The sequence below is a fragment of the Clinocottus analis genome, unplaced genomic scaffold (genome assembly GCF_023055335.1).
Source record: "Clinocottus analis isolate CAN_PGR_092001 unplaced genomic scaffold, fCliAna1.0.p SCAF_10, whole genome shotgun sequence".
NCBI lineage: Eukaryota > Metazoa > Chordata > Actinopteri > Perciformes > Cottidae > Clinocottus > Clinocottus analis.
The window spans coordinates 3,249,075-3,273,511 of record NW_027175821.1 but is presented as its reverse complement, the minus strand read 5'-3'; the positions used below and the strand labels follow the sequence as shown (position 1 = coordinate 3,273,511).

At 44.1% G+C, this 24,437-nt stretch overlaps 1 protein-coding gene across 1 annotated transcript; it reads right to left on the bottom strand.

Annotated features, from left to right (window-relative positions):
- Positions 1-15,764: 15,764 nt before the first annotated feature.
- Positions 15,765-22,021, bottom strand: LOC137789258 (annexin A2-B-like). The gene is made up of 13 exons (XM_068582651.1): positions 22,012-22,021; positions 20,117-20,178; positions 19,091-19,184; positions 18,541-18,635; positions 18,313-18,426; positions 18,051-18,141; positions 17,834-17,913; positions 17,641-17,700; positions 17,397-17,490; positions 16,973-17,068; positions 16,817-16,875; positions 16,388-16,510; positions 15,765-16,032 (listed from the first exon to the last, which is right to left on the bottom strand). Exons 2-13 carry the CDS (start codon positions 20,165-20,167, stop codon positions 15,973-15,975), a joined length of 1,017 nt encoding a protein of 338 aa, XP_068438752.1. The 5' UTR covers positions 20,168-20,178; positions 22,012-22,021; the 3' UTR covers positions 15,765-15,972.
- Positions 22,022-24,437: the final 2,416 nt, after the last annotated feature.

The following is a 24,437-nucleotide window of genomic DNA, read 5'->3' as shown; positions in this document are numbered from 1 at the left end:
CCTGCACACTGAGTCCTCACCCTCTTACCCTGCAGACTGAGTCCTCACCCTCTAACCCTGCAGACTGAGTCCTCAACCTCTTCCCCTGCACACTGAGTCCTCACCCTCTTACCCTGCACACTGAGTCCTCACCCTCTTACCCTGCAGACTGAGTCCTCACCCTCCCACCCTGCACACTGAGTCCTCACCCTCCCACCCTGCACACTGAGTCCTCACCCTCTCACCCTGCACACTGAGTCCTCACCCTCTCACCCACACTGAGCAGATCTTCTCCTGTCAGTCATCCAGTGAGCGGTGCAGTCCTGCTGACTGTCTGCTGACGGTCTCTAAAGAAAACAAAGGACAAAAAAGCAATTAAGTCCAGTAATAAAAGCCCAAGTGCCATAACATGCTACATTAAATATCCATTGAGCTCCATAAATTAACAGCAAGCAGCTTCTCAAGCATTTTGTCTCGTTGAAGTTGTTTACGAAGGAAAACTACTGATATGTATGGAAGCTCATTGAAGTCAATGAAATGCATTGGGAACAATAATAATGACATCTTGTTTTATTTAGTAAGATACACTGCATGCTACTCTGGTCTCTAAAGTATGGATTGTAATTTTTGCATTTCATTTTAGAAAGTCAAGAAGTAATCATACACACAGCATGTGATTTGGGTATCGTCAATGTCCGCTGTGGATAACCTTTCATGAATCTTTTTAGATCTCCTTCAGTCCTGAGAGTTACTGTGCTGTTGATTTAGAATAGAAACAAACAAATTGAAGGTACAGAATAAGAGGAAATACATTCATTAAATAATGTAATATAGGTTATATTCATTTATTATGTGTGTTTGCATTTTGTTGACAGGAGGAGCTACCATGATGGAGGATGTACCAAGATGAAGAAGTAGAGTTAGTAATGTGAATTCATCCAGAAGTACAGACGGAAGAGGCGAGAGGAGCTCAGTGTATTTTAATTTGTCCCACAGCAGTCTCCTCACTATGAACCTGAGGCAGCCATAACTATTAGCCCTATGAACGAGGAAAGCCTTAAGTCTACCATATTGTACTATGATCTCTCTAGTGGGGTAATATGGTACTATGATCTCTCTGGTGGGGTAATATTGTACTATGATCTCTCTAGTGAGCTAATATGGTACTATGGTCTCTCTAGTGGGGTAATATTGTACTATGATCTCTCTAGTGGGGTAATATTGTACTATGATCTCTCTAGTGGGGTAATATTGTACTATGATCTCTCTAGTGGGGTAATATTGTACTATGATCTCTCTAGTGGGGTAATATTGTACTATGATCTCTCTAGTGGGGTAATATTGTACTATGATCTCTCTAGTGGGGTAATATTGTACTATGATCTCTCTAGTGGGGTAATATTGTACTATGATCTCTCTAGTGGGGTAATATTGTACTATGATCTCTCTAGTGAGGTAATATTGTACTTTGATCTCTCTAGTGGGGTAATATTGTACTATGATCTCTCTAGTGGGGTAATATTGTACTATGATCTCTCTAGTGAGGTAATATTGTACTATGATCTCTCTAGTGGGGTAATATGGTACTATGATCTCTCTAGTGAGCTAATATGGTACTATGGTCTCTCTAGTGAGGTAATATGGTACTATGATCTCTCTAGTGAGGTAATATGGTACTATGGTCTCTCTAGTGAGGTAATATGGTACTATGATCTCTCTAGTGGGGTAATATGGTACTATGGTCTCTCTAGTGGGGTAATATGGTACTATGGTCTCTCTAGTGGGGTAATATGGTACTATGGTCTCTCTAGTGGGGTAATATGGTACTATGGTCTCTCTAGTGGGGTAATATGGTACTATGGTCTCTCTAGTGAGGGACTCCTTCAAAATGTTGTGGATTTCTAACAAAATGTTTTTTTTGGAATATCTCGTTCCAACACATTATTTTTCGCAGGTGAAGCACAGAACACTGAGAACAACCTGCATGATGTGATGTTGTCCTGCGACCTCTCGGGGGGCCCGGCCCCAAGTTGGTGGGTCGTTGAGAGTAAATGATCTTCTCAGACTGAACGGTTCTCTTCCCCCGACTCCAGAACTTTGAACACTTTGATTGCTCTCAGTGAGACGGTGAGACAGGCGCGCTCACATGCAACAGATTCAGTTTGAACTCCTGGCTGAGAGATGCAGCCAGAACAACCATTAAGCAGGTTTGAGTCCACCTTAAAGAGCGCTGCGGTGCCGACTTCATCACTGAGAACAAACAGCACTTTAGGAAATGAGCTCGCGTCTCTGATGAATCTGCCGACGCGCCCAGACGGCTCATTCTGGCGACGTTGGCCCAGCGTTATGGCCACCGTCATCAGATTAATAACCTCCACTCTGGACCGGTGCGGCGATTCAGCCACGGGTTAATTAAACATTTACATATAGATGCCCAGCTATCTATTGTCGCGGGAGATAGTTTATACCATCAATATGCACTTTAATCAGAAACTACAGGCGGCCGTATGTTAGCGCGCGCCGTGCTAATTGGCACCATGCTGGCTGCTGTTTGGGACTCGGAGACAAACGGAGTCCACACTCGCTCTCACGGCTTCTTTTCTCTTTTCATCTTCCTGATCTGTATTCTTATCCTAACGGGACTTTCTTCATCCCTCGCGTCCCCTAAATGAACCAAACCATCTTATTTTGTACATTAAATGTCATTCATTTGTTCATTAAATCCAGATGAACTCTTCTAAACAATCTAAACACATAACATCCTGTCCCAGGACTTCACATCGGATTAGGAACAACTCCCCAAATAAAGATAGTAAAACCCTTGGGCCATGGCAGGAGGTAGAAGGCCGGAGATATGGAGGTAGGAGACAGGTGGCAAATGTACGGAGGACAGAAGACAGGAGGTAGGAGGTAGGAGGTAGGACGGGCTCCAGACAGCAGGATCTATGGAAACTGGAGGCGAGGAAGCACACAGCCTGTGGGAAGAAGTAGAGTTAATAATGTGCATTGAAGAGGCATGACACACTTGTCTTGTTTCTCATTGCTTTCTCTCTTTCTGTCCAAAATAAATTTCAAATTATTCTTTCAAGTTACCGATTGAAAAATCTGAAGAACTGATTGGATAGATGTCCATAAAATCTGATCCAGACCCCACGGGGTCTACCTGCAAAAAGGAAACCAGGATGACCTGCAACTGCTGATGTTGAACTCAGAAAAAACAGAAAAATAATTTCACTAGGCCCAGATTTCAAATTTTTCCTTAACGACATCTGTCTGACTGGAGCTTTCAATATTTGCCATATCGCTGTTGTTAAAAGGCAAATGCCTCGTTAACACATCACTCACAAGAAGCTCATGAATATTTAATGTGCTGGAATATAAGGACTTGGAGCGGTTGTGTGTCTGTGGAACAGGGTCGTTTACAGCCTGCGGAAAACAGAAAAACAACATGCGACATGAAAGCGGACCTCTGAGCCGCCAGGAGGCGCTCCCGCTCCTCGCTCAGTTCCTCACAAGAAGACAAAGTGACAGACAACAGAGCCAATAAACGGGGAACTCGACTAAACGAGTGTCTTTAGTTTTCCAACATGAACAGGTTAAAAGGAGCTTTAAAGTACATGTGTGTCCTTATCTCTACCTCTTAGAGTGTGAAAAAGGCCTGCAGTCGTTACTGATGTTCTCTGAGTCTCTGGAGTTTAAACGGATTGACGGTTGTTCTCATTCATCTAGTGATTTTGTTGCGACGATAAACTACACAACGACAGAGCTCTTCTTCTCTTTTGGCAGCATCCCTGTTCTCATGGATGGTGGGCAACGGCAACTTGTCATCCCAAAGTATGAGAGCAGAGGATGTTCTGACCAGGATTAGTTTAGTTAAGCCGTGTTTCGTCTGACTCTGGTATTAAGCCTTCAGACTGGTAGAAACCCTCTAGACCAGTAGAGACCGTTCAGACCAGTAGAGACCCTCCAGACCGGTAGAGACCCTCCAGACTGATAGAGACCCTCCAGACTGGTAGAGACCCTCCAGACTGATAGAGACCCTCCAGAACGGTAGAGACCCTCCAGACTGGTAGAGACCCTCCAGACCAGTAGAGACACTGCAGACCATCGGAGATCTTCCAGATCGGTGGGTACCCAGACCGGTAAAGACCTTTCAGACGGGTAGTGGAGTACTTGAGTATCTAAGTACCTGAGCACCTGAACCCCAGAGCACCATACTTATGGCGCACCAGAGTACCTGAGTTTTTGTGTTTGTTTCCTGTCTCCCCGGCAGTGAGACAGGCAGTAAGAGGCCTCATTGTTTCTGTCTGTCTCCTCTGCAGACAGACGAGTGGAAACATCCTCTCCTCCTGTCCCGTCGGACCCGAAGAGGAGAGGAAGCCCTCCCTCTCAGCAAAGTGACAGCCTGTCTAATTGGGATGAATCAACTGCATCTCCAGTTGAGTGGCGGCGTCGCCATCTGAAAAGAAATGGCGTTGACCCAAAGAGAGAGGTGTGCAGCGCCCTGGGGCCGGGTCCCATTCATCTTCCTCAGCATTGCATTATTATTCCTACTCCACCACAGAAGAAGAAGGAACCTCTTTAGGATTCCGGGGTCAAGTACAAAAAGCTAGAGATGGAGAATAGAAATTGAACTAATCAAAAAAGAAATAAAAAGAGCAGCACTTGACAGTTTTCTTTCCGGCGAACACGACAAAAAAAAAGAGAAAGCATGAAAGCCGCTTGTGGAGGAAGGAGCGGTGGCAGCGCTACATTATTCTTTTTTATTCTCTTACTCGCAGCCATCGCTTTGAATTACAGAGGGAATGTTTTTGCTGAGAGTCACGCGTTGAAGAGGAAAGAAATCAAAAATTCATCTGAGAGACTTTCAGGAGCGAAGAGAGAAAGCGAGAGGCGAGGAAGAGGAGGAGGAGGAGGGTTTTGTGCTGGAACCAACATTTGCAGAAAGTTCCAGCTCCTTAAGCAATTATTAGCGGTGATAGTTTGACATGTTCAAGAGTTGTCAACAACTGGCTTTAAACAAAAGTACAAAGCAGAAATAAACACGGCCCGCGGGGGAATTAACTTGAGGGACGTGCCGGATGAATTAAACATGAGCTGCTTCTCTGTATGGAAAGCAAGCGGGGCCAAACCACATGAACTCACGGCTGCTATCACTTCACTCATTCACACGTGGACTCACTCGCCGACCTCCCACCAGAGGTCATGAGAAGGACGTGAAACAACAGAAGAACAATAGCAGGTGGAATCTCACCATTTATGGAAATGTAGTTTATCAAACTTTCTTTGTGAATTCAGCACATTGTAAGCGTTCAGTGATTTGATATAACAGACTCAGACGGGAGCAGCTGCTTGCATCATCCCATCCACATGTAATGAAGCGACCCGGCTCCCCAGGGGGTCCTTGTTTCCAGTCCTCTTTCTGTTCGACTACATTTACCCAAATGTATTCGTGCTCTCGCGCCGCTAATTAGCAAAGTGCTTCAGACATAAAAGACCAACGTTTTATCTCTTTAATCTCTTGTATTTCTTGGAAATTTAAACACTGACTTTTTTTTTTTCTTATATTATTACTTTCATTGAAGCAGGAAAGACCCCAGTTCATGAAGATTATTGTTTTCTGGATTTGACTTGACAGAAAAAGAGATATAAATATATAGATACAAATTTACAGATGCAAATATATAGATTTAAAAATACAGATATATAGATACAAATAGTCAGAAAAAAATATATAGATCTACATACAGGTATATATATAACATGGTGTTGGAATTAATGGTGGACAAAACGGTGGACACGATGGTGGAGACAATAATGGACACGATAGTGGACAAGATGGTTAAGACGGCAGCTTGTTTACCTCATGACACACACACACACACACACACACACACACACACACACACACACACACACACACAGACTTTCAGGCGACGCCAATGCCGAGCGGAACCGTTCAAGATCGTCTTCTCCACCGTACACGAGAATATTTTGATGAACAAGAATATTATTAACAGGAAGTCGCGGAGCGGCGGCGTCTTCTTCTCTGGATCAGAGAGGCGTCATTACCTCTCATCACGCAGCCTTCACTCTTCATAACAAAATATTATATATATATATATATATATATATATATATATATATATATATATATATATATATATATATATATATATATATATATATATATATAAAATCCCTGGCTGCGATCAGAACGTTGCTGATTGAATCAAACGAGTGTTGAGCAGCAGGAGGTCCATTCAGAGATATGTACAGTATATATATATGTACAGTATATATATATAAATATTTACAGCGGGTGAAATAAGTATTGAACACATCACCATGTTCCTCAGTAAATATATTTGTAAAGGAGCTATTGACATGAAATGTTCACCAGATGTCGATAACAACACAAGACATCCAGACAAACAAAGAAAACAAACAAATACGTTCAGAAATGTGTAATAAAATGCAGTGACGAGTGTTCAGGACTGTTTCCTCACTCCATTTTACATATAAAATGTATTTACTGCAAACAATGGTGATGTGTTCAATTGTTTTATACCTCATATGAAAACATATGCATGTATGGATACTTACATTTACAGATGTATACATATCAGATTATTAGACTGAAGCATTCTGGGTAAACATATCTCCTCTAACGGGGTCGTGAATGAAGCGAAGGCTATACAGGTACTTTAAGGACAGGACATAAAACAGGAAAGAGTAGCGTTTAAAAACACAAACAAACTGCAAACGCAGAAGAAAAGATGATTTTTTTGCTTCTGCAATTTCTTCATCATTTCATAAAAATGACAAATATAATTTTCCTGTGGAGGATATCAATTAAAACAGTTCATCTTCATTCCAGTCGGCGGGTAAATTAATATTTGTGGAGCCATAAAATCCACCAAAGCGTCCCAGTACAGACCGAGGCGGCAATAAGGGCTGCTCCCATCCATCAGCTGCTTCACTCCCAGTACAAACCAGTGCCGCCTGAGAAACAGCCCTAATTTAGTCCGTCCTTATGTATTTATCAAGATGAATAATCCAGACGAGGCGGGACCCGTCCCACACTTCAGCATGCCGGCGATCAGCGGCCCATGAGTAAACAGGAAGAAGCGCTGGCATCGGCACATTTAAAACGCAGCGGCTATTATTTATTTCCTCCTTGTTATTAACGCCGGACGCAATATTATTCTAATTATATCAGAGCAATCAGCAGCAGCCCGTCTCCTCCATTTGTCTTTCACACGCCTCCTAAATTCCACGAGACATCAAACACTTAAACAGAATGCAGAGGATGCAGAGGTCAGGAGTTTCCTCCCCGGGCCGTTGTGCTCATTGTCCCCCGCCGGGAGACCGATGTCCCATCACACCCATGTCCATCACACCTACGTCCATCACACCTATGTCCATCACACCCATGTCCATCACACCCATGTCCACCAAACCCATGTCCATCACACCTACGTCCACCAAACCCATGTCCATAACACCTATGTCCCATCACACCCATGTCCCATCACACCCATGTCCATCACACCTACGTCCACCAAACCCATGTCCATAACACCCATGTCCATAACACCCATGTCCATCACACCCATGTCCATCACACCTACGTCCATCACACCTATGTCCATCACACCTACGTCCACCAAACCCATGTCCATCACACCCATGTCCATCACACCTACGTCCATCACATCCATGTCCATCACACCTACGTCCACCAAACCCATGTCCATCACACCCATGTCCATCACACCTACGTCCACCAAACCCATGTCCATAACACCCATGTCCATAACACCCATGTCCATCACACCCATGTCCATCACACCTACGTCCATCACACCTATGTCCATCACACCTACGTCCACCAAACCCATGTCCATCACACCCATGTCCCATCACACCCATGTCCATCACACCTACGTCCATCACATCCATGTCCATCACACCTACGTCCACCAAACCCATGTCCATCACACCCATGTCCCATCACACCCATGTCCATCACACCTACGTCCATCACACTCATGTCCATCACACCCATGTCCATCACACCTATGTCCACCAAACCTATATCCATCACACTCATGTCCATCACACCTATGTCCCATCACACCCATGTCCATCACACCTATGTCCATCACACCCATGTCCATCACACCTATGTCCCATCACACCCATGTCCATCACACCTATGCCCATCACAGCCATGTCCACCAAACCTATATCCATCACACTCATGTCCATCACATCCATGTCCATCACACCCATGTCCCATCACATCCATGTCCATCACACCCACGTCCATCACACCAACCTACTAATGTGTTAGTTTGTCCCCAACACCAATATGGACTTTGTTGTGGACTAGGCTTCGTGAACTCAGATCAACTCAACACATCGATGAAGACAACATCAGAGGACAGTGAGGAATCACATGAGAAGACACAAATAAGTGTTCGCATTTGGAGATGTTGTCGGACAACAAGTTTGTGGCTCCAGAACTAAACAAATATTTAGAAGTCAAATTATTTTTGATGAGCTCTGGTTTACAGAAGGGTTTGTGTAAGCAGTTCTATGTGTGTTTTGGCTACAGTGTGTGTGTGTGTGTGTGTGTGTGTGTGTGTGTGTGTGTGTGTGTGTGTGTGGAGGTGGTGGGGGAGGAGTCTTTATAATAGCATTTAATTTATCACTTAAAGTGCTGGGCGACCTCTGGGCGTCCCGGTTCCTCCATCACCTCCTCAGCTGCTTCCTTTATTTGTCGGAGCTGAAAGAGTAAATGAAAATCAACTGGCCTCGTAATGAATGGAGGCCATTACTCTGTTTAAACACACACACACACACACACACACACACACACACACACACACACACACACGCAGGAGTCAGTACTCACCCTGAGTCTCCTCTCCAGCAACTCGGGGTTCAGGGTCTTGCTCAAGGACACTTTGACATGTGAACTATGGGAGACCAGGGATCAAACCGTGAAACTTGAAGTTTCAGGACAACCACTCTACCCAAGACCTACAGACTACGGTCTCATGTTCTCATAGTCTCATGGTCTCTGTAGTCTCATGTTCTCATAGTCTCATGGTCTCTGTAGTCTCATGTTCTTATAGTCTCATGGTATCGTGGTCTCATAGTCTCATGTTCCCATGGTCTCATACTCTCATGGTCTCTGTAGTCTCATGTTCTCATAGTCTCATGTTCTCATGGTATCATATTCTCATGGTCTCTGTAATCTCATGGTCTCATAGTCTTATACTCTCATAGTCTCATGGTCTCTGTGGTCTCATAGTCTCAGTAGTCTCATTGTTCCAGTAGTCTCATAGTCTCATAGTCTTATACTTTCATAGTCTCATAGTCTCATGGTCTCATGGTCTCATAGTCTTATGGTCTCATAGTCTCTGTGAACCCATCGCAGAGACCTACAGCAGTACTGCTCTGAGCTGCCTTGGACAGATTAGTGGGACATCTTCATACGGGACAAAGCAATGAGCCGCCTCAGCGTCTCTGCTAAAGGTTCATTACAGCGTCATCAATCCTCCTCTTCCTGAAGCTTTACATTCATCAGGAAAATTAAAAAGTGTCATGTCTGCGGTGATTTGTATTCTTCCATCAAAAACACTTTGCATATTCTCAGGAGGTAATAATAACTCATTGGGCCGGCTCGGCTCGCACAAAGGGACGAGGAGACGAGGAAGGAGATGAGTCTCTCAGCAGCAAGGCTGTAGGGACGAGGGGACAAGGAGACAAGGAGATGAGGAGAACAGGTTAGATGGATAAAGGCATCATGACTGGAGGCCCCACAAATCACGTCAAAACTTTCACACTTCAAAACTTTCACAATTTAAATTAACTTTAAGATTTTAACCAGACTAGACACCCCTTAAAAAGAAGACTCACGATCTGGTTCCAACTGTTACTGTTGTTGCTGTTCAAATAGAAGATGGATCGTTGGGCCTTTCTGTCTCCGGATCCAGACCCGGGTTCCCTCCTCCTGTTATCATTGGTTCCCCTTTTCGATGAACTTGAATATGAACCAACTGTTGATCGAAGGGTTCATGTTCCCATGATGAGGTCCACATGTAAATTTAACCAATATTTTGTACTTTGAACTTAATACCTGTAGCACCCTGGGCAACACAGCAATAAATTGACTAGATATAACATGAGAAGACAATAAGTTGACTACATGAAAGAGTGTCTCAGGAGGTAGTGGTGCAAGGGGTCGACCGCCCGCCCGATGGCCAGACACTCCTTCTCCATCGTGCTGTACCTGGCCTCCTTTTAGGACAGCTTCCGGGTGATGTTAACCCCTCCACCTGCTGGGACAACACGCCCCCGAGCCCCCTGTATCAGTCTGCAGAGGGAAGAGAGAAGTTAGAGGTGTGAAGCAGCGATTCCCCACAGAGACCAACTGGCACCGCATCGTCTACTGGATCGGATCTGAGGCACCTTTCCAGGTCAGGTCAGTCAAAGGGGCTGGTCAGGTCTGCGAAATTCGGGATGAAACGCCTGTAGTAACCCAAGTTTAGAGCTGGAAGTGAATTGTCTCAGCCTGGCTGGTTGGAAAGGCCGGTTGGTTTACCAATTGACACTCCGGGCAGGACGCACACCAACGGCGCACATCCCCCCGATGCCCGGCCAATAAAATCGGGTCATTATCCGGTCTAGTATCCTCATGCTGTCGGGCTCTGCTCCTCCTCATGCTGTTGGGCTCTGCTCCTCCTCATGCTGTTGGACTCTGCTCCTCATGCTGTAGAGGCTCTGCTCCTCCATATAATGTAGAGACCCCTCCTGGAGGAGCTGCAGCTCCTCCTCATGCTTCCATGCTGTTAAGAGCACAAGCAACATGTAAAACTGGAGAAACTTGAGCCAGGATGGACAAGGAGACACAGCACCCTCTTTTCTGGGCGTTGTCTTGCCGTGGCCACTCCCGTCCACTTGGTGGCCCTTTCATCTGCACCAAAGCAGGTGAAGCTGATGGGGTGAGGATGTGAGGAAGGAGCATGAGGCCGAACGGTCAGCAGCAATCACACATAGTGGTGATTGAATACGCGGAGCTTCTTCCTTCTCTGTGTTGTGAATCTTTCATCAAACAAGAAGCAGGAAGCGTTTGTTTTGAAGTGCTGAACAGCCAACGGCACGAGTGGTGAAATGTTCCGCTTCCATTTTAATGATGCTTAAGTAAAGTCTTCCACAGTGGGCGATGCAGCCAGAGAGGGTTTACATCTCCTTTGAAATCAGATGCAAGTATATATTTAATTTGGCTGCCGAATGGCTGCAGGCACACGCAGACACAGAGTAATTGGCTCAGCTTCATGTGCCCTTATAATGCTGCTGCACCTTCACTTTGACTGAGATGGAACTTAGTTGAGAAGACGGAGCTCCTGTGTGAGTTTCCTGTGCTACTTCCCGGGAAGTTTCCTCTCTTTCTCCCAGTGTTTTCCCTCGGTACACTTCCATCTAGAATGTAAATAAGTTGGTGTGAAATAAATAATGTGTACAAGTCTGTCTCAGGAATGCATTTTGGCTTCTCCCTCCTAATCAAACTCTGCGCTCTTGGCTTCCAAACACGTTGAATAAAAGAGTCCTCAAAGGGAACATATGTTTGGCTGTTTGCCGCTCTGGCTTCGTCTTTGTATGTTAATTCAGAGAAAAGCACACTTTACAAAGGTTTGCCGTTCTCCGGCAGCGCTCCCTGACATCTCTGGTGACATCAGCCGGATCCTGTTTCAGCAGCAGGGCAGAAAGAGATCAAACATTTATGATAATTGTTGCAAAACTTCCCACAAAAGACGACAAGAGGCCTGTGATGAGGAGCTGACAGCGGCGCTGTCATAATGACGAGCAGAAACCCACGAGGAGCAGGAATCAAAGGCCCGCGCACGCAGCGCTCGGGTCCCGGACCAGGAGGTCGGAGCCCCTTCAAGAGTCTTCTTAATAAGGAGCTGGCATCAGGAGCACGTCAGGGCGCATTAGCTCACGCGGGCGTCAGCGCAGCCTGCAGGCCTCCACCTGACTGCTCGGCTCCGTCAGCGTCTGTCTGCGTCTGTCGAGCAGCCGAGGCCTGACATGAAAGCAGGAAGCCTGATGAACTTTGCATATTCCCCAGGAACAAGAGCAGGGGAGAAGGAAGTGACGAGATCAAGCATGTGTGCCTCAGTGGGAGCACGCGGCTTCGTTAGCACGCGGCTTCGTTAGCACGCGGCCTCGTTAGCACGCGGCCTCGTTAGCACGCGGCCTTGTTAGCAAGCGGCTTCATTAGCATGTCAATTTGTTAGTGTTTAGTTACATTAGCATTTAGCTTTGTTAGCGTTTACCTTCGTTAGCTTTTACCTTCGTTAGCGTTTATGTGCGTTAGCGTTTACCTTCGTTAGCGTTTACCTTCGTTGGCGCGAGGCTTCCTGTGTGTAACAAGGATTCAACAAGCTGAGACTTCGTGTTCTTGTGGTCTTGACTTTCCTCCTCGGTCCCGGGCTCGTGAGCCGAGCCCCTCGGGCGGGGCTTAGATCAAGGGCCCGGTGGAGACACCGGCTCCAGGCCGGAGGCAGAGGGACGCTTGATCCCGCCGCTTAATTCAAGGTCTTAATTGTTCCTCTTACAGGAGGGCGGGCGGGGAGGAGAGAGGGAGGGGGGGGGGGTGATTTTAGCTGAAAATACACTAAATGGTTTATCTGAGAGCTCGTCTGCTGCTCTGCATTATGCATAAAACGCTCCTCTAAGGAGCTGGAAACAAACAAGGAGCTTGAAACAAACAAGGAGCTGGAAACAAACAAGGAGCTGGAAACAAACAAGGAGCTTGAAAAGAGAGGGAAGGAACAGAGAAGGACTGAAGACCTTTGGGTAATCTGAAGAGCTGCAGCTTTAAAAGACCTGAGGACGGTTCTGTGTGCACAATATTTACGAGAGATTGATGATATGTATTTTACAGTATTCTTGCTAAAATGTAGTTTTTAAAACAAGGCCAGTGGTGTCGAACAGCTGATGAGTACACTGAGCGAAGAGCTCCTTTGCTGCTGCATGAAGGCCGTGAAGTGAACCTTCATGATGAGGAAGCGTCTGTCTCCAGTAAATATTCACCTCAGACTCTGGACTCCAGCAACACTTGAGATGTGCAGGTGGATTATCTCTCCTGGTGGTCTAAAGCAGACTCTCCTCTCCTAGAGGTCTAAAGCAGACTCTCCTCTCCTGGAGGTCTGAAGCAGACCCTCCTCTCCTCGAGGTCTAAAGCAGACCCTCCTCTCCTGGAGGTCTAAAGCAGGCCCTCCTCTCCTAGAGGTCTGAAGCAGACCCTCCTCTCCTGGAGGTCTGAAGCAGACTCTCCTCTCCTAGAGGTCTAAAGCAGACTCTCCTCTCCTGGAGGTCTGAAGCAGACCCTCCTCTCCTAGATGTTTAAAGCAGACCCTCCTCTCCTGGAGGTCTGAAGCAGACCCTCCTCTCCTGGAGGTCTAAAGCAGACCCTCCTCTCCTAGAGGTCTGAAGCAGACTCTCCTCTCCTGGAGGTCTGAAGCAGACTCTCCTCTCCTAGAGGTCTGAAGCAGACCCTCCTCTCCTAGAGGTCTAAAGCAGGCCCTCCTCTCCTGGTGGTCTAAAGCAGACCCTCCTCTCCTGGAGGTCTGAAGCAGACCCTCCTCTCCTAGAGGTCTGAAGCAGACCCTCCTCTCCTGACTCACCACTGTCCTCCACTCAGCTCTCACAGGAATTACAATAAGAGTCATTACAGCAGCAGCTGGTTCATGTTGGAGTGGCCGTCGTACTGATTTCTGCTTGGGGGGGGGAGAGAGGGGGAGAAGAGAGGGGGTAAGAAAGGGCGAGGAGGGAGGGGGGTGAAGGTGGGGGGATTGGAAAGGAAGGCCGGGATGGGATTATGGGAGCATGACAATCGAGGATTAGCTCTGCTTTAAACAAATATCAGTGGCGCGGGTCAGCAGGTCAGCACTGAGCGGAGAGAAGAGCCGATTCACAGACACGCCTCCGCCTGTCCATTAAAAACAGAATAACAGGTTTCATGTGCTAATCACAGGAAGTGATGTATCTTTGTCACCTTCGGAGCTTCAGCTGTCTTTCCGTCTCCTTTGTTTTAGTCCGAGGCGTCAATTATTTGATCACGTGTTAACTGCATGTTTGTTTGTTTGTTTTTTTTTAGTTTTTTTGACGACGTGCAGACTTGAGCATGACGTGAAAGTATTGTTGTGTAGTTTGTGTTCTCAGAGCAGCGGTGCTGCCGCGAGCCGCTCCGCCTCACAAAGAGAAACACAGTCAGTCTCTCAGGAGCCTCGCTGCAGCTCACAGTCCAGGCTGAACATTAATGCTCAAAGCTGCTGACCCCGAGGTCTGATCCACCATGCAGAGCACTTTAAGTCAGCATCACTTCTGGATCTTTACTCTTCTCTCAAAGAGGAGAACTTTCCTCACATCACAAGATGTTTAGTGCACTTGTTCAAGACAACACAGACTGGACTTTTCTCACTGAGGAAGAAAAACTGAACTGAAAACATGAAATTGCTTTTGTATAAAGTGAATCAACTGCTGGTCTTTAACATCTTTAAGGTAAACAACAGACTGAACATGTACCAGGAGTGGTTTGTCCCTCATGGGGACCCTTACTACTGAACAGTACCTGTTCAGAAAAAAAAAGAAAACACATGTAAAACTATATATGTATGTATGTTAACTTGCTGTTGCTCCAGAGTGCTGTTATATTGTTCTGATAACATTACTTTAAAATAAAAGCTGCAATACATTAGTTTTTACTTAATCATTGAATTTGACGCATAATGTAATTAATCAGTTAAATTTGTTTAATTTTGACCAGCGCTAATATAAAATAAATAAAATAATTTAAAATAGTTAATATCTGTCCTTGTACCTCCCTGTCTAAACAGCACAATGCTAATTAGCGACTGTAGCTGGGGGTAAAATAAATATATCTTTAATTATAAAATAAGCAGCAAACAAAACAAAACATTCAACAGTTTAAAGGAAAACAACCTGAAGGATCTTTTTTTCTGACTTCCACTGGATTTCATGATCAAATATGAATTAGTGTGAGGTTACATAAACAAATATGTGTCTGTGTGTCTACGTCTCGCTCACTTTGGAGGAAGAACAATGTTCGGCCCAAACATCATTTTAACAAGATGCTAAAACTTTTTGTGCCTCCTCCATCTGTGCTTTTTCAAATATAAAGAAAAAAATAATAACATATGCAATCACTTTGTAAGAATAATGCATATGAAGTTCTATCTGTGCAATAAAAACCTGATATTTGGAAAAAAATAAAATAAAATAAAAAGACCTATTGTGGCTGAAAAAAAAGTCTATATACATACAAATATATATATTTATTTATTTATTTATATATATACATATACATATATATATATATATATATATATATATATATATATATATATATATATATATAAATAACATATATATATATATGTATGTATATAGATCTCTCTCTCTCTCTCTCTCTCTCTCTCTCTCTCTCTCTCTCTCTCTTTTAAAGTGTCTCTCTCTCTCTCTCTCTCTCTCTCTCTCTGGGATTTGCAATATTGACTTTGAACTGATGAATGTGGATGTTGTTTCCTCAAATAATGACAAACTTTTATGATCACAATGTACAGGATGAAGATATGAACATTCATATGTATGAAATTTCTTTTGAAAGTGAACATTAGTCATTTTCAAATAAAAAAAAACTTTCGGTTCAACAGAAAAAAATATGTATTATTTATTCAGTTTATTAGTAGAGAGCAACATGCACAAAAGAACACATTCTATGAATACTATGTGTACAAATACTCCTGGAGTGCAGTACTAGTCCACAGCAGAACTGGTGGCTCTCTGCTGCCCTCTGCTGGCCAGCTCATCAAACAGCTGTTTAATGGAGGGAACACACTGCAGTCGTCTCGTGCACACCCAGTGGCCTTCTGGGATATGTAGTGCAGCTCCTCAGTCGTCTCCTCCACACAGACTGAGCAGAGCCTTCTGGTAGTCTCCTTTTGTGTGCTCCTGAACCACAGAGACAGGATTATTAATATACATTATTAATAATAATCATAACAACAATAATAATACAATGATAATGTAAATAATAACCATAATGGTGCTAATGACGATGGCAATCGTAGTATGATGGTATAAATAATAGTAATAATAATAATGATGATGATGATAATAATAATAATAATAATAATAATAATAATAATAATAATAATAATAATAATAATAATAATTTAAAAGCATTGAGCGGGTCCTCGCTCCTTTCTGCTGACGACGTCATTCACTCGCACCTGAATGTCATACTATATATCAAGTATTACATATTTATCTTAAAGTAGTCAATCTTAAATCCTAATGTACTAACAGCGATGGTCTGGTACAGAGATCTCTTGTGCTGCTTCCTGAACTCTGTTCTGATCTTCATCAGGTCCACTTCACAGCGGGAGACCATGATCCTGGTCACCACCTTCTCCTTGGCTCCTTTGCTCTGCAGGGAGAGAACACACAACGTTCTGTATGACGTTAACATCATGAGAGAACACACAACGTTCTGTATGACGTTAACATCATGAGAGAACACACAACGTTCTGTATGACGTTAACATCATGAGAGAACATACAACGTTATATTTTTTGTTAATATTACTGAGAGAACGCACAACGTTATTCACGTTCTGTATGACGTGAATAGAGAACCAGCTCCACTCAAGAGTGAGTAAACGCATCACTACAAGTACCTCGAAGTACAAAACCTCAAAACTTTACGCAACTGAAGTAACACTCTGAACTGTACCTTCATGGCTTCATTGAGTCTGTTGGCGAAGTACAGCTGTCTGTTCTCAAAGCACTCCACTGGGAAGAGAACAAACCATCATGTGTTACTGGTCTCATGTGTTACTGGTGTAATGTACTGGTATTGTGTGTTGCTGGTCTGGTTGTGTGTGGTTACCCAGAGTGAGGAAGGACCTCTCCAGGTCTCCCTTCACCTCCTTCCTGATGCTCTCCTTCATGTCGTAGGGACTGTAGCTCTTATAGCGCTCGAACACTACGAGACAAAGAGACAATGTAAAGAACTCTCCAACTGGAAACAATGAACGTAAAACCATATTGGACGCTAGTATCAAACATAAGACATGTTGTAATTAGTAATGATAAGTAATATGTTGTAATAAACATAAAGAACATTGGTATTAAACTAAACAATTGTTGCAATAATCATAAAGAACATTGGTATTAAAAATAAAGAATATGAACTGCGGTGACGTCTACGTCTGTATGTGCTGCTGGTGTCGTAGGTGTAGTATAAAGGTGTAGTATAAGGTGTAGCATGAGGTGGCATAGGTGTAGTTTAAGGTGTCGCAGATGTACTTCACCTTTCTGCAGGTGGGGGACGCTCCTCTGAGACATGATGGAGATCCAGGTGGCCACGTCGGTTCCCTTCCTCTTCACCCCGGCTTCATACAGAGACTGAGAAGGTATTTAATATAATTTATTACTTTTTAACATGAAACTCATGAACACCAGGAGATGAGTTTATTTGATATTTGGGGCTCCTCATGAAATCATAATATATTTCTGAAGCGTTGAAGTTCAGGATGTCCCGATGGTTCCACTCACTTTGGCGTCCTGGTCGATCTTCTCGTAGTCCACCACATTGGAAGGTTCATCTCTCTTGGTCTGGAAAGATCAGGAAACATAGAAGTATGTATACAATGATACAACAAAACATAGAAATACCAAACAGTAATAATACTCAGTGAGCCTAACTAAATCTTAAACGTTCTGTTCCACTGAGCCTCAAACATTGTACCTGAACCAGCGCCTGCAGCAACTTGGCGAAGTCTCCCGATGTGTCTCCTGCTACGTCCTTCTCCACCTCCTTCTTAAACACTGCAGACACAAAACAGAGACGTGGCTGTCAGCTTGGTATGCAGTTGATTCAATAAATAAGCACTTTATTTAATGGCAGCAGCTTTAAGTTGAAAGGTTCAATTTATTTCAGATTCCCTCGTTGTGTGCAGACGTACTCTCTTTGTAAACCTTCTTGATCTCTTCCAGTTCTTTGTTGTTTCTGGAGCAGACTATCTCGATGAGGGTTTCTTCGTCCGTGCCCAGTCCCTGAAACCAGAACCAGCAGCTCACATAAAAGCTCTCTTAGCGACATCTGATTGGTCAAAGACCATTTTCAATTAAACCATGTGTGAGGTTTACTGTTGCAGAGAACAGAGTGCTGTCCTTCTGTCCTCCTGTACTTGTGAATTTGGTGTATTGGGTTCTGCTGACTCTGACCTTGATGGAGGCTTTGAGCTCCGAGGCGTCGTACTGAGCGGTGCTCTTCATCAGACCCAACATTAGAGCTTCAAGAGGGCCGGACAGCGCCCCCTTCAGGGCTGTCGTCAAATCCTGAAACAGGTACATACGAATGTCTCATTGAACAACTAAGTGAAGCTGAAGCAGAAAGACGCAGCAGGTGGTTGAGTCTTCTTCATGTTGGGAATCAGGCAGAAAAGTTGGAACCTTCTTTGCAATTCGTTCGTATTCGAAGGCGATCTCTCTCCGCTGCTCTCCGCTGCGTCGGGTCAGGATGTCGATGACGGTCTGTTCGTCCACTCCTGCATGACGCACATTTAGGATTTTAGGTTCAACTTGAAAAGCTCTTCATTGTCACAGTCAGAGGCCGGTTCAACACATTTCAGAGAAAGGAGAAGCTAACAACACACACAGAGGGAGAGAGACTTCATTCTGTGATTAGGTGACTTTACTGCTCTCCATATTTATGTAGATAATAGAGGATGATGAGATATTATTGATCTGGATATCCAAGAGAAGACCTTTAAGTAGTTTCTGGTTGACAGAAAGTAAGGTACTGTGTATTTAGTACTGAAACCACAGCTGTGTTGAATGAATGTTGTCTGTATTCTGAAGCCTCAGGTTGGTCTCTGAAGACCAGGGATCCAGACTCTGGTCTGATGCAAACCTTTGTTTGGGGCTGACGTCTACTGAATGATTTGTGAAGAGCAGGCGGAACACAGGTCCCGAACTCTGACATGTGGAAAGACTCTCTCACCTTTTGTCTTGATGGCCGTCTCGATCCTGGCGGCATCTTTTTCCGGGTCAAAGTCTCGTACCGGCACCACGGTGGGAAATTTAGGCTCCACTTCCTACCGAGGACAGAGACAATGACCTCACCGTGCTTTGATATCGTCTAAACTTCAAATCACAGGTGGACTGTTTTTCCAGACAACTTAATTTACTTTTTCATAAACACATGTTAAGGCTGTTACCTATACAGTACTTCTTTCTTTCCTCGGCCCACCGGGATCGGGTTAGAACTGACTGGGACTTGTCCACTGGGATCAGGTCTGAATTGACTTGGACTTGTCCACTGGGATCAGGTCTGAACTGACTTGGACTTGTCCACTGGGATCACGTCTGAACTGAATTGGACTTGTCCACTGGGATCAGGTCTGAACTTACTTGGACTTGTCCACTGGGATCAGGTCTGAACTGAATTGGACTTGTCCACTAAGATCAGGTCTGAATTGACTAGGACTTGTCCACTAGGATCAGGTCTGAATTTACTTGGACTTGTCCACTAGGATTAGGTCTGAACTGAATTGGACTTGTCCACTAAGATCAGGTCTGAATTGACTAGGACTTGTCCACTAGGATCAGGTCTGAATTGACTAGGACTTGTCCAGTGGTATCAGGTCTGAACTGGAATGGACTTGTCCACTAGGATCAGGTCTGAATTGACTAGGACTTGTCCAGTGGGATCAGGTCTGAACTGACTTGGACTTGTCCACTACTTTTGTCCACTAGAGTTCCAGAAAGGTTTGACTGGAAGGAAAAACACTGGAAGTTCAGAATTGATCAATCTTGTGTGATTCTGAATGACTCATGGAGTCTTAAGTTCATCAGGTCCCTGTTTGTTCAGGTGAACTGTGGGTGCGGAACCAACCACACCTTGATCTGCTCTCAGGGGGCAGTAAAGATATGACACTATGGACATACCATACGTGATGGTGAGATTAAGACAGTAGGTGGATCATAAATCCTAATGATCCTGATACATATGTTCCCTGAGACTCACCGCTCCGTAAGACAGCGTCAGCTGACCCAAAAACTCAGACACCATCGCCATGTTGAGTCCACCTGCAGAGAGGAAAAACAATAATGAATCCATCACGATCATGTCTCCTCCACTTCAGCAGAATTTGGAATTTTTGTACTCAGCACATTTTCACTTTGGAGGAGCTGCAACCAGCAGAGGTTATGGTTTGAAAAGTCACTTGAAAGATGAACTGATTATCAGAAGACTTGATAATCAGCAATTAATGTTCTGTCAGTCGACTACAGCATGAATGAAAAGGTCATTTAAAGACGCTGTACTGCTCTTTTGTCAACACGATTTTTTACAGTGAGCAGATGTATCCTCCTGTGCCTCTTTTGTTGGACTGTTGCCTGACTTCAACAGGTCTACAACCAGCAAGGGGATTCATGGAGCATCTCACATTGACCACGCTGATGTGAAACCACTTCCTCTTTCTCCATAGTCACACCTTTCCACTCCAGCGAATGGAAACAACAGTTTTTGGAAAATCCTTTTCATTTTCTGTGTTTCCATTAAGGTGTATTATGTATTAAATGTATATTAGAATATTTTGGAGAATGCCCCTTTTAAAAAGGTGGAAAGGAGATACCAGAGGCAACAGACTAAGGACTCAACACAGAACTCTGTTCACACTGAGCTTCAGCACCAGCAGGCTGTAAATGCTGCAGAGAGGTGTGTTTGATTTATTGACCAGGACGTCTGAGGGTGGGACCGTATGAGAGGTCAGGGCTGCAGATAAGAGAGATAGAACACACACATCTAATGGACACACACCTTCAAAGAAATGACAAATAAATGTTACTTTGTAAAGTGTTACGTAATCAAGACCCATAAACAATGGAGTTCCCGTCTCGATCTTTGACCCTTTAGTGAGATTCAGTGTTTCATTACCCAGCCACCCTTGTCTCAAATATTCATGCACTCAAAGCAGAAAACTATATATTAACCGGGAACAATTGAGCAGGTTTCTAATGGATCACTAGAGGAGTGCTGCATTCTGGAAAGGATCTGGCAGGATGTCAGCTGTGTTACTCGTGATTCATGATCCAGGTCCTCTGGTTTCTGGTGCAGAAATGAACCTAAGAGCTCTTTTTGTTTTGTTACCACTGAAAATAAAAAAATAAAAAACTACTGCTAATTAAACTGCTAACTGATGCTGCAGCCTGTGTACTGGTCTAAAGTTAGGACTGGTTCAGGTCTAAAGTTAGGACTGGTTCAGGTCTATAGTTAGGACTGGTTCAGGTCTATAGTTAGGTACAATACAAAGTACAGGTAACAGTTATTTCGTCATGTAGAAGTTTTATTTTTAGATCATTTTCACATTTTTTGTTTTCAAACTAAAATCCCAACATCTTAGGTGAATGGATCAGATTAGACTCTTATTTTGAAGCTTTAAGGTTGTAAATGTTGCCATGAATACAAATGTTTTTTCACTGTTTAAAAAAAAATACATGTTGAGGATCATCTCCCTGCATCCAACTGGTCTCAAAATAAAAGTCCCGTCAGCGGTGATTGCAGTACGTTTATGAATATATTAAAGTTAAAGTCTTTTCTCAGGACCTCCAGGAGCAGCAGCTGGTCTGCTTCCAGTCTCTGTGACCCCCCCTCTGTATCCAACATCAACACTAACATGACAATAGCAATCACAATAAAGCAAAGCAGAGAGCCAGGAGGTCTGCAGACTGCATTGCATCAGAGACCGGATTCTGGTTCCATACCAGAGACTGGTTTAATAACCAGAGACTGGTTCCATACCAGTCTCTCTTCTAGACTCACACAGACTCTCTGAGACTTGTTAAATGTTTCCAGCACCAGAGAGACCTGAATGCTTTGTTAGTGTGGAAGTTAAGTTGCAGTGTTCCAAGAGTTCTTACCTTCAGAAGCAGAGCCGTTATGACCCAGGACAGGACAGGGTGTGGTGTTAAATAGCAACTGACTCACACACACACACTCACACATACACACACACACACACACTCACACACACGCACACACGCACACACGAGTGCCTGATGACTCAGTGGTCAAAACTTTTACACACACACTAAACAAATGGACATGAATTCCTGAGTGAGGTGGAATCGCCTGCTTCCTGCCTCCATGTCAGTACTGGCTTCTGATTGGTTTGTTATATCAAGTTATCAGATTCTCTGCTGGCTTGAACACCATCATAAAGTTATAGCTATTTCATTATTTCATTTAAAATATGCATATATAATATGGTTATATCTGTTTTAAAATGTAATGTAGTAGCATCTCTCGATTGACAGCTGGTTTACGTACAGCTCATCCAATCAGATTTTACCTGTTGTTTCTCTCTGCTAGTGAGTTAAACAACATGCTAACAGCCAGCTAGCCAGAACCTGGGAGCTCACGATCCTCACATCAGTCCTCTTGATCTCCACTTCCTGCCAAAGTGATTCACTAAATCAGAATCCACCATTAAATACATTATATAACGTATCACATGCGGTATACAATGTATCACATGCAGTAATACGTTATTTACTGTATGTGATACGTACGTTCCATAAGGTTGTAAAGGTATTTTATCGTGCCTCTTCATTTATACAGTCTGTGATTCAGTCTGCATTCAGTCTGTGATTCAGTCTGTGATCCAGTCTGCTTACAGTCTGCGATCCAGTCTGCATACAGTGTGTGATCGAGTCTGATTACAGTATGTGATCCAGTCTCAATTCAGAGGGGTTCAGGATCCATAGAAACAGAGGGCCGAGGAAGACAGAACGGGTGAGATGATGAAGAAAAGACAGAAGAAGACATATGCAGGTTGTTGCCAGACGAACTTGGTCTCAGGAGAAGTGCAGTATCTGTCCTCAGGTCTGTGATCTGGATCATGGAGCTCCAGTCCTCTGTTTTGCTGACGCTGGACTTAACCTCGTTAGCAGCTAATCCTGCTCCTCATTAGCAGCTTTACCTGTGAGCCACTGACGTCAACACACAACACAGACCTTCAGACTTGTACCCGGACCACAAGGAGATGAAACACACTGTGGATTATAGTTTTTATTTCACTTTTTCTTTCTTCTTGAAAAGCAAAGAAATCATCTTTTCAAGATGTTAAAAAGTTAAATCCCAAAGACTAATTAGTTTATCCACAGAAGGGCGCTCTGATCTACAGAACCACAACGGACCAGACCAGAGGGAAACTGTGAAGTAAAAGCAGGATTCAAGATGGTCTTTAGTACTTTATTTGTGAAAATTTGAAGTATGTAAATGAAGTGTTTTGGTTTCTCTCTCTCTCTCTCTCTCTCTCTCTCTCTCTCTCTCTCTCTCTCTCTCTCTCTCTCTCTCTCTCTCTCTCTCTCTCTCTCTCTCTCTCTTTCTCCTTCTCCTTTAGCTCCTCAGTAATCCTGTTAGTAGAGTTCCTCCATAATCCTCCCACAGCGTTCAGATCCCTGCAGGTCTTCACAGCATTTTCACTCCAGCTCTGAGGAATGCTGTTGGACCTTGACTGACCGCCTCAGGTAGGCACTAAGACCACACCCACCTAGACCTCAGGTAGACGAAGAGACCACCAGCACTAAGACCACACCCACCTAGACCTCAGGTAGACCAACAGAGTGGATCGTTGTTGTGTCTTCTGGTTTCTTTTATCTCAGCTTGATTGATCTGAAACATTTTAGTTTCTCTTTCTGGGGACATAAATTAATCCTAAATAACAATAATGATAATTATTGTTATGTGTTTTGGGGATTATAATGTCCAGATCCGTCTCACTTCCGGTCCTCCGGTCCTGGAACATGTGGGTCGGAGCCAGACCAAACTGAGATGAATCTGTGGGTGTACTGGAAGTCTTCTCTCCAGGGACTGGTTCACTCATTGGTGTTGATAGCACCGTGACACAGCAGCAGCAGCCTGAGGGGGATTACGGTCATTGAGGCTGACACTCAGCCAGACATGAGCTAACCGCCTCGTAGACTCAAGTGGCTTGAATGTCAACATCATCGAGAGAAAGACGGTTACTTATGATGTATCTTTCATTATTGAGCCGCACAGGGTTTCATTTTAAATTATAAAGTTAAAAAAATGTCCGTATAGTGAGTGTCAGCTGTCCACACGTGAAGATCTGTATGAACCGTGGATTGAGTGTGTCGGTCTGACAGCAACTCCTGGGACACTTTTTTCCTCCAGTCCGGCCGTGATGTGGACTATAAGGCACTGAAGGCCTTGGTCTGAAACACACGACCCGCCACTGATCTCATGACTAGTGACTCCAATGACGAATGACTCTAATGACTAATGACTCTAATGACTAATGACTCCAATGACTAATGCCTAT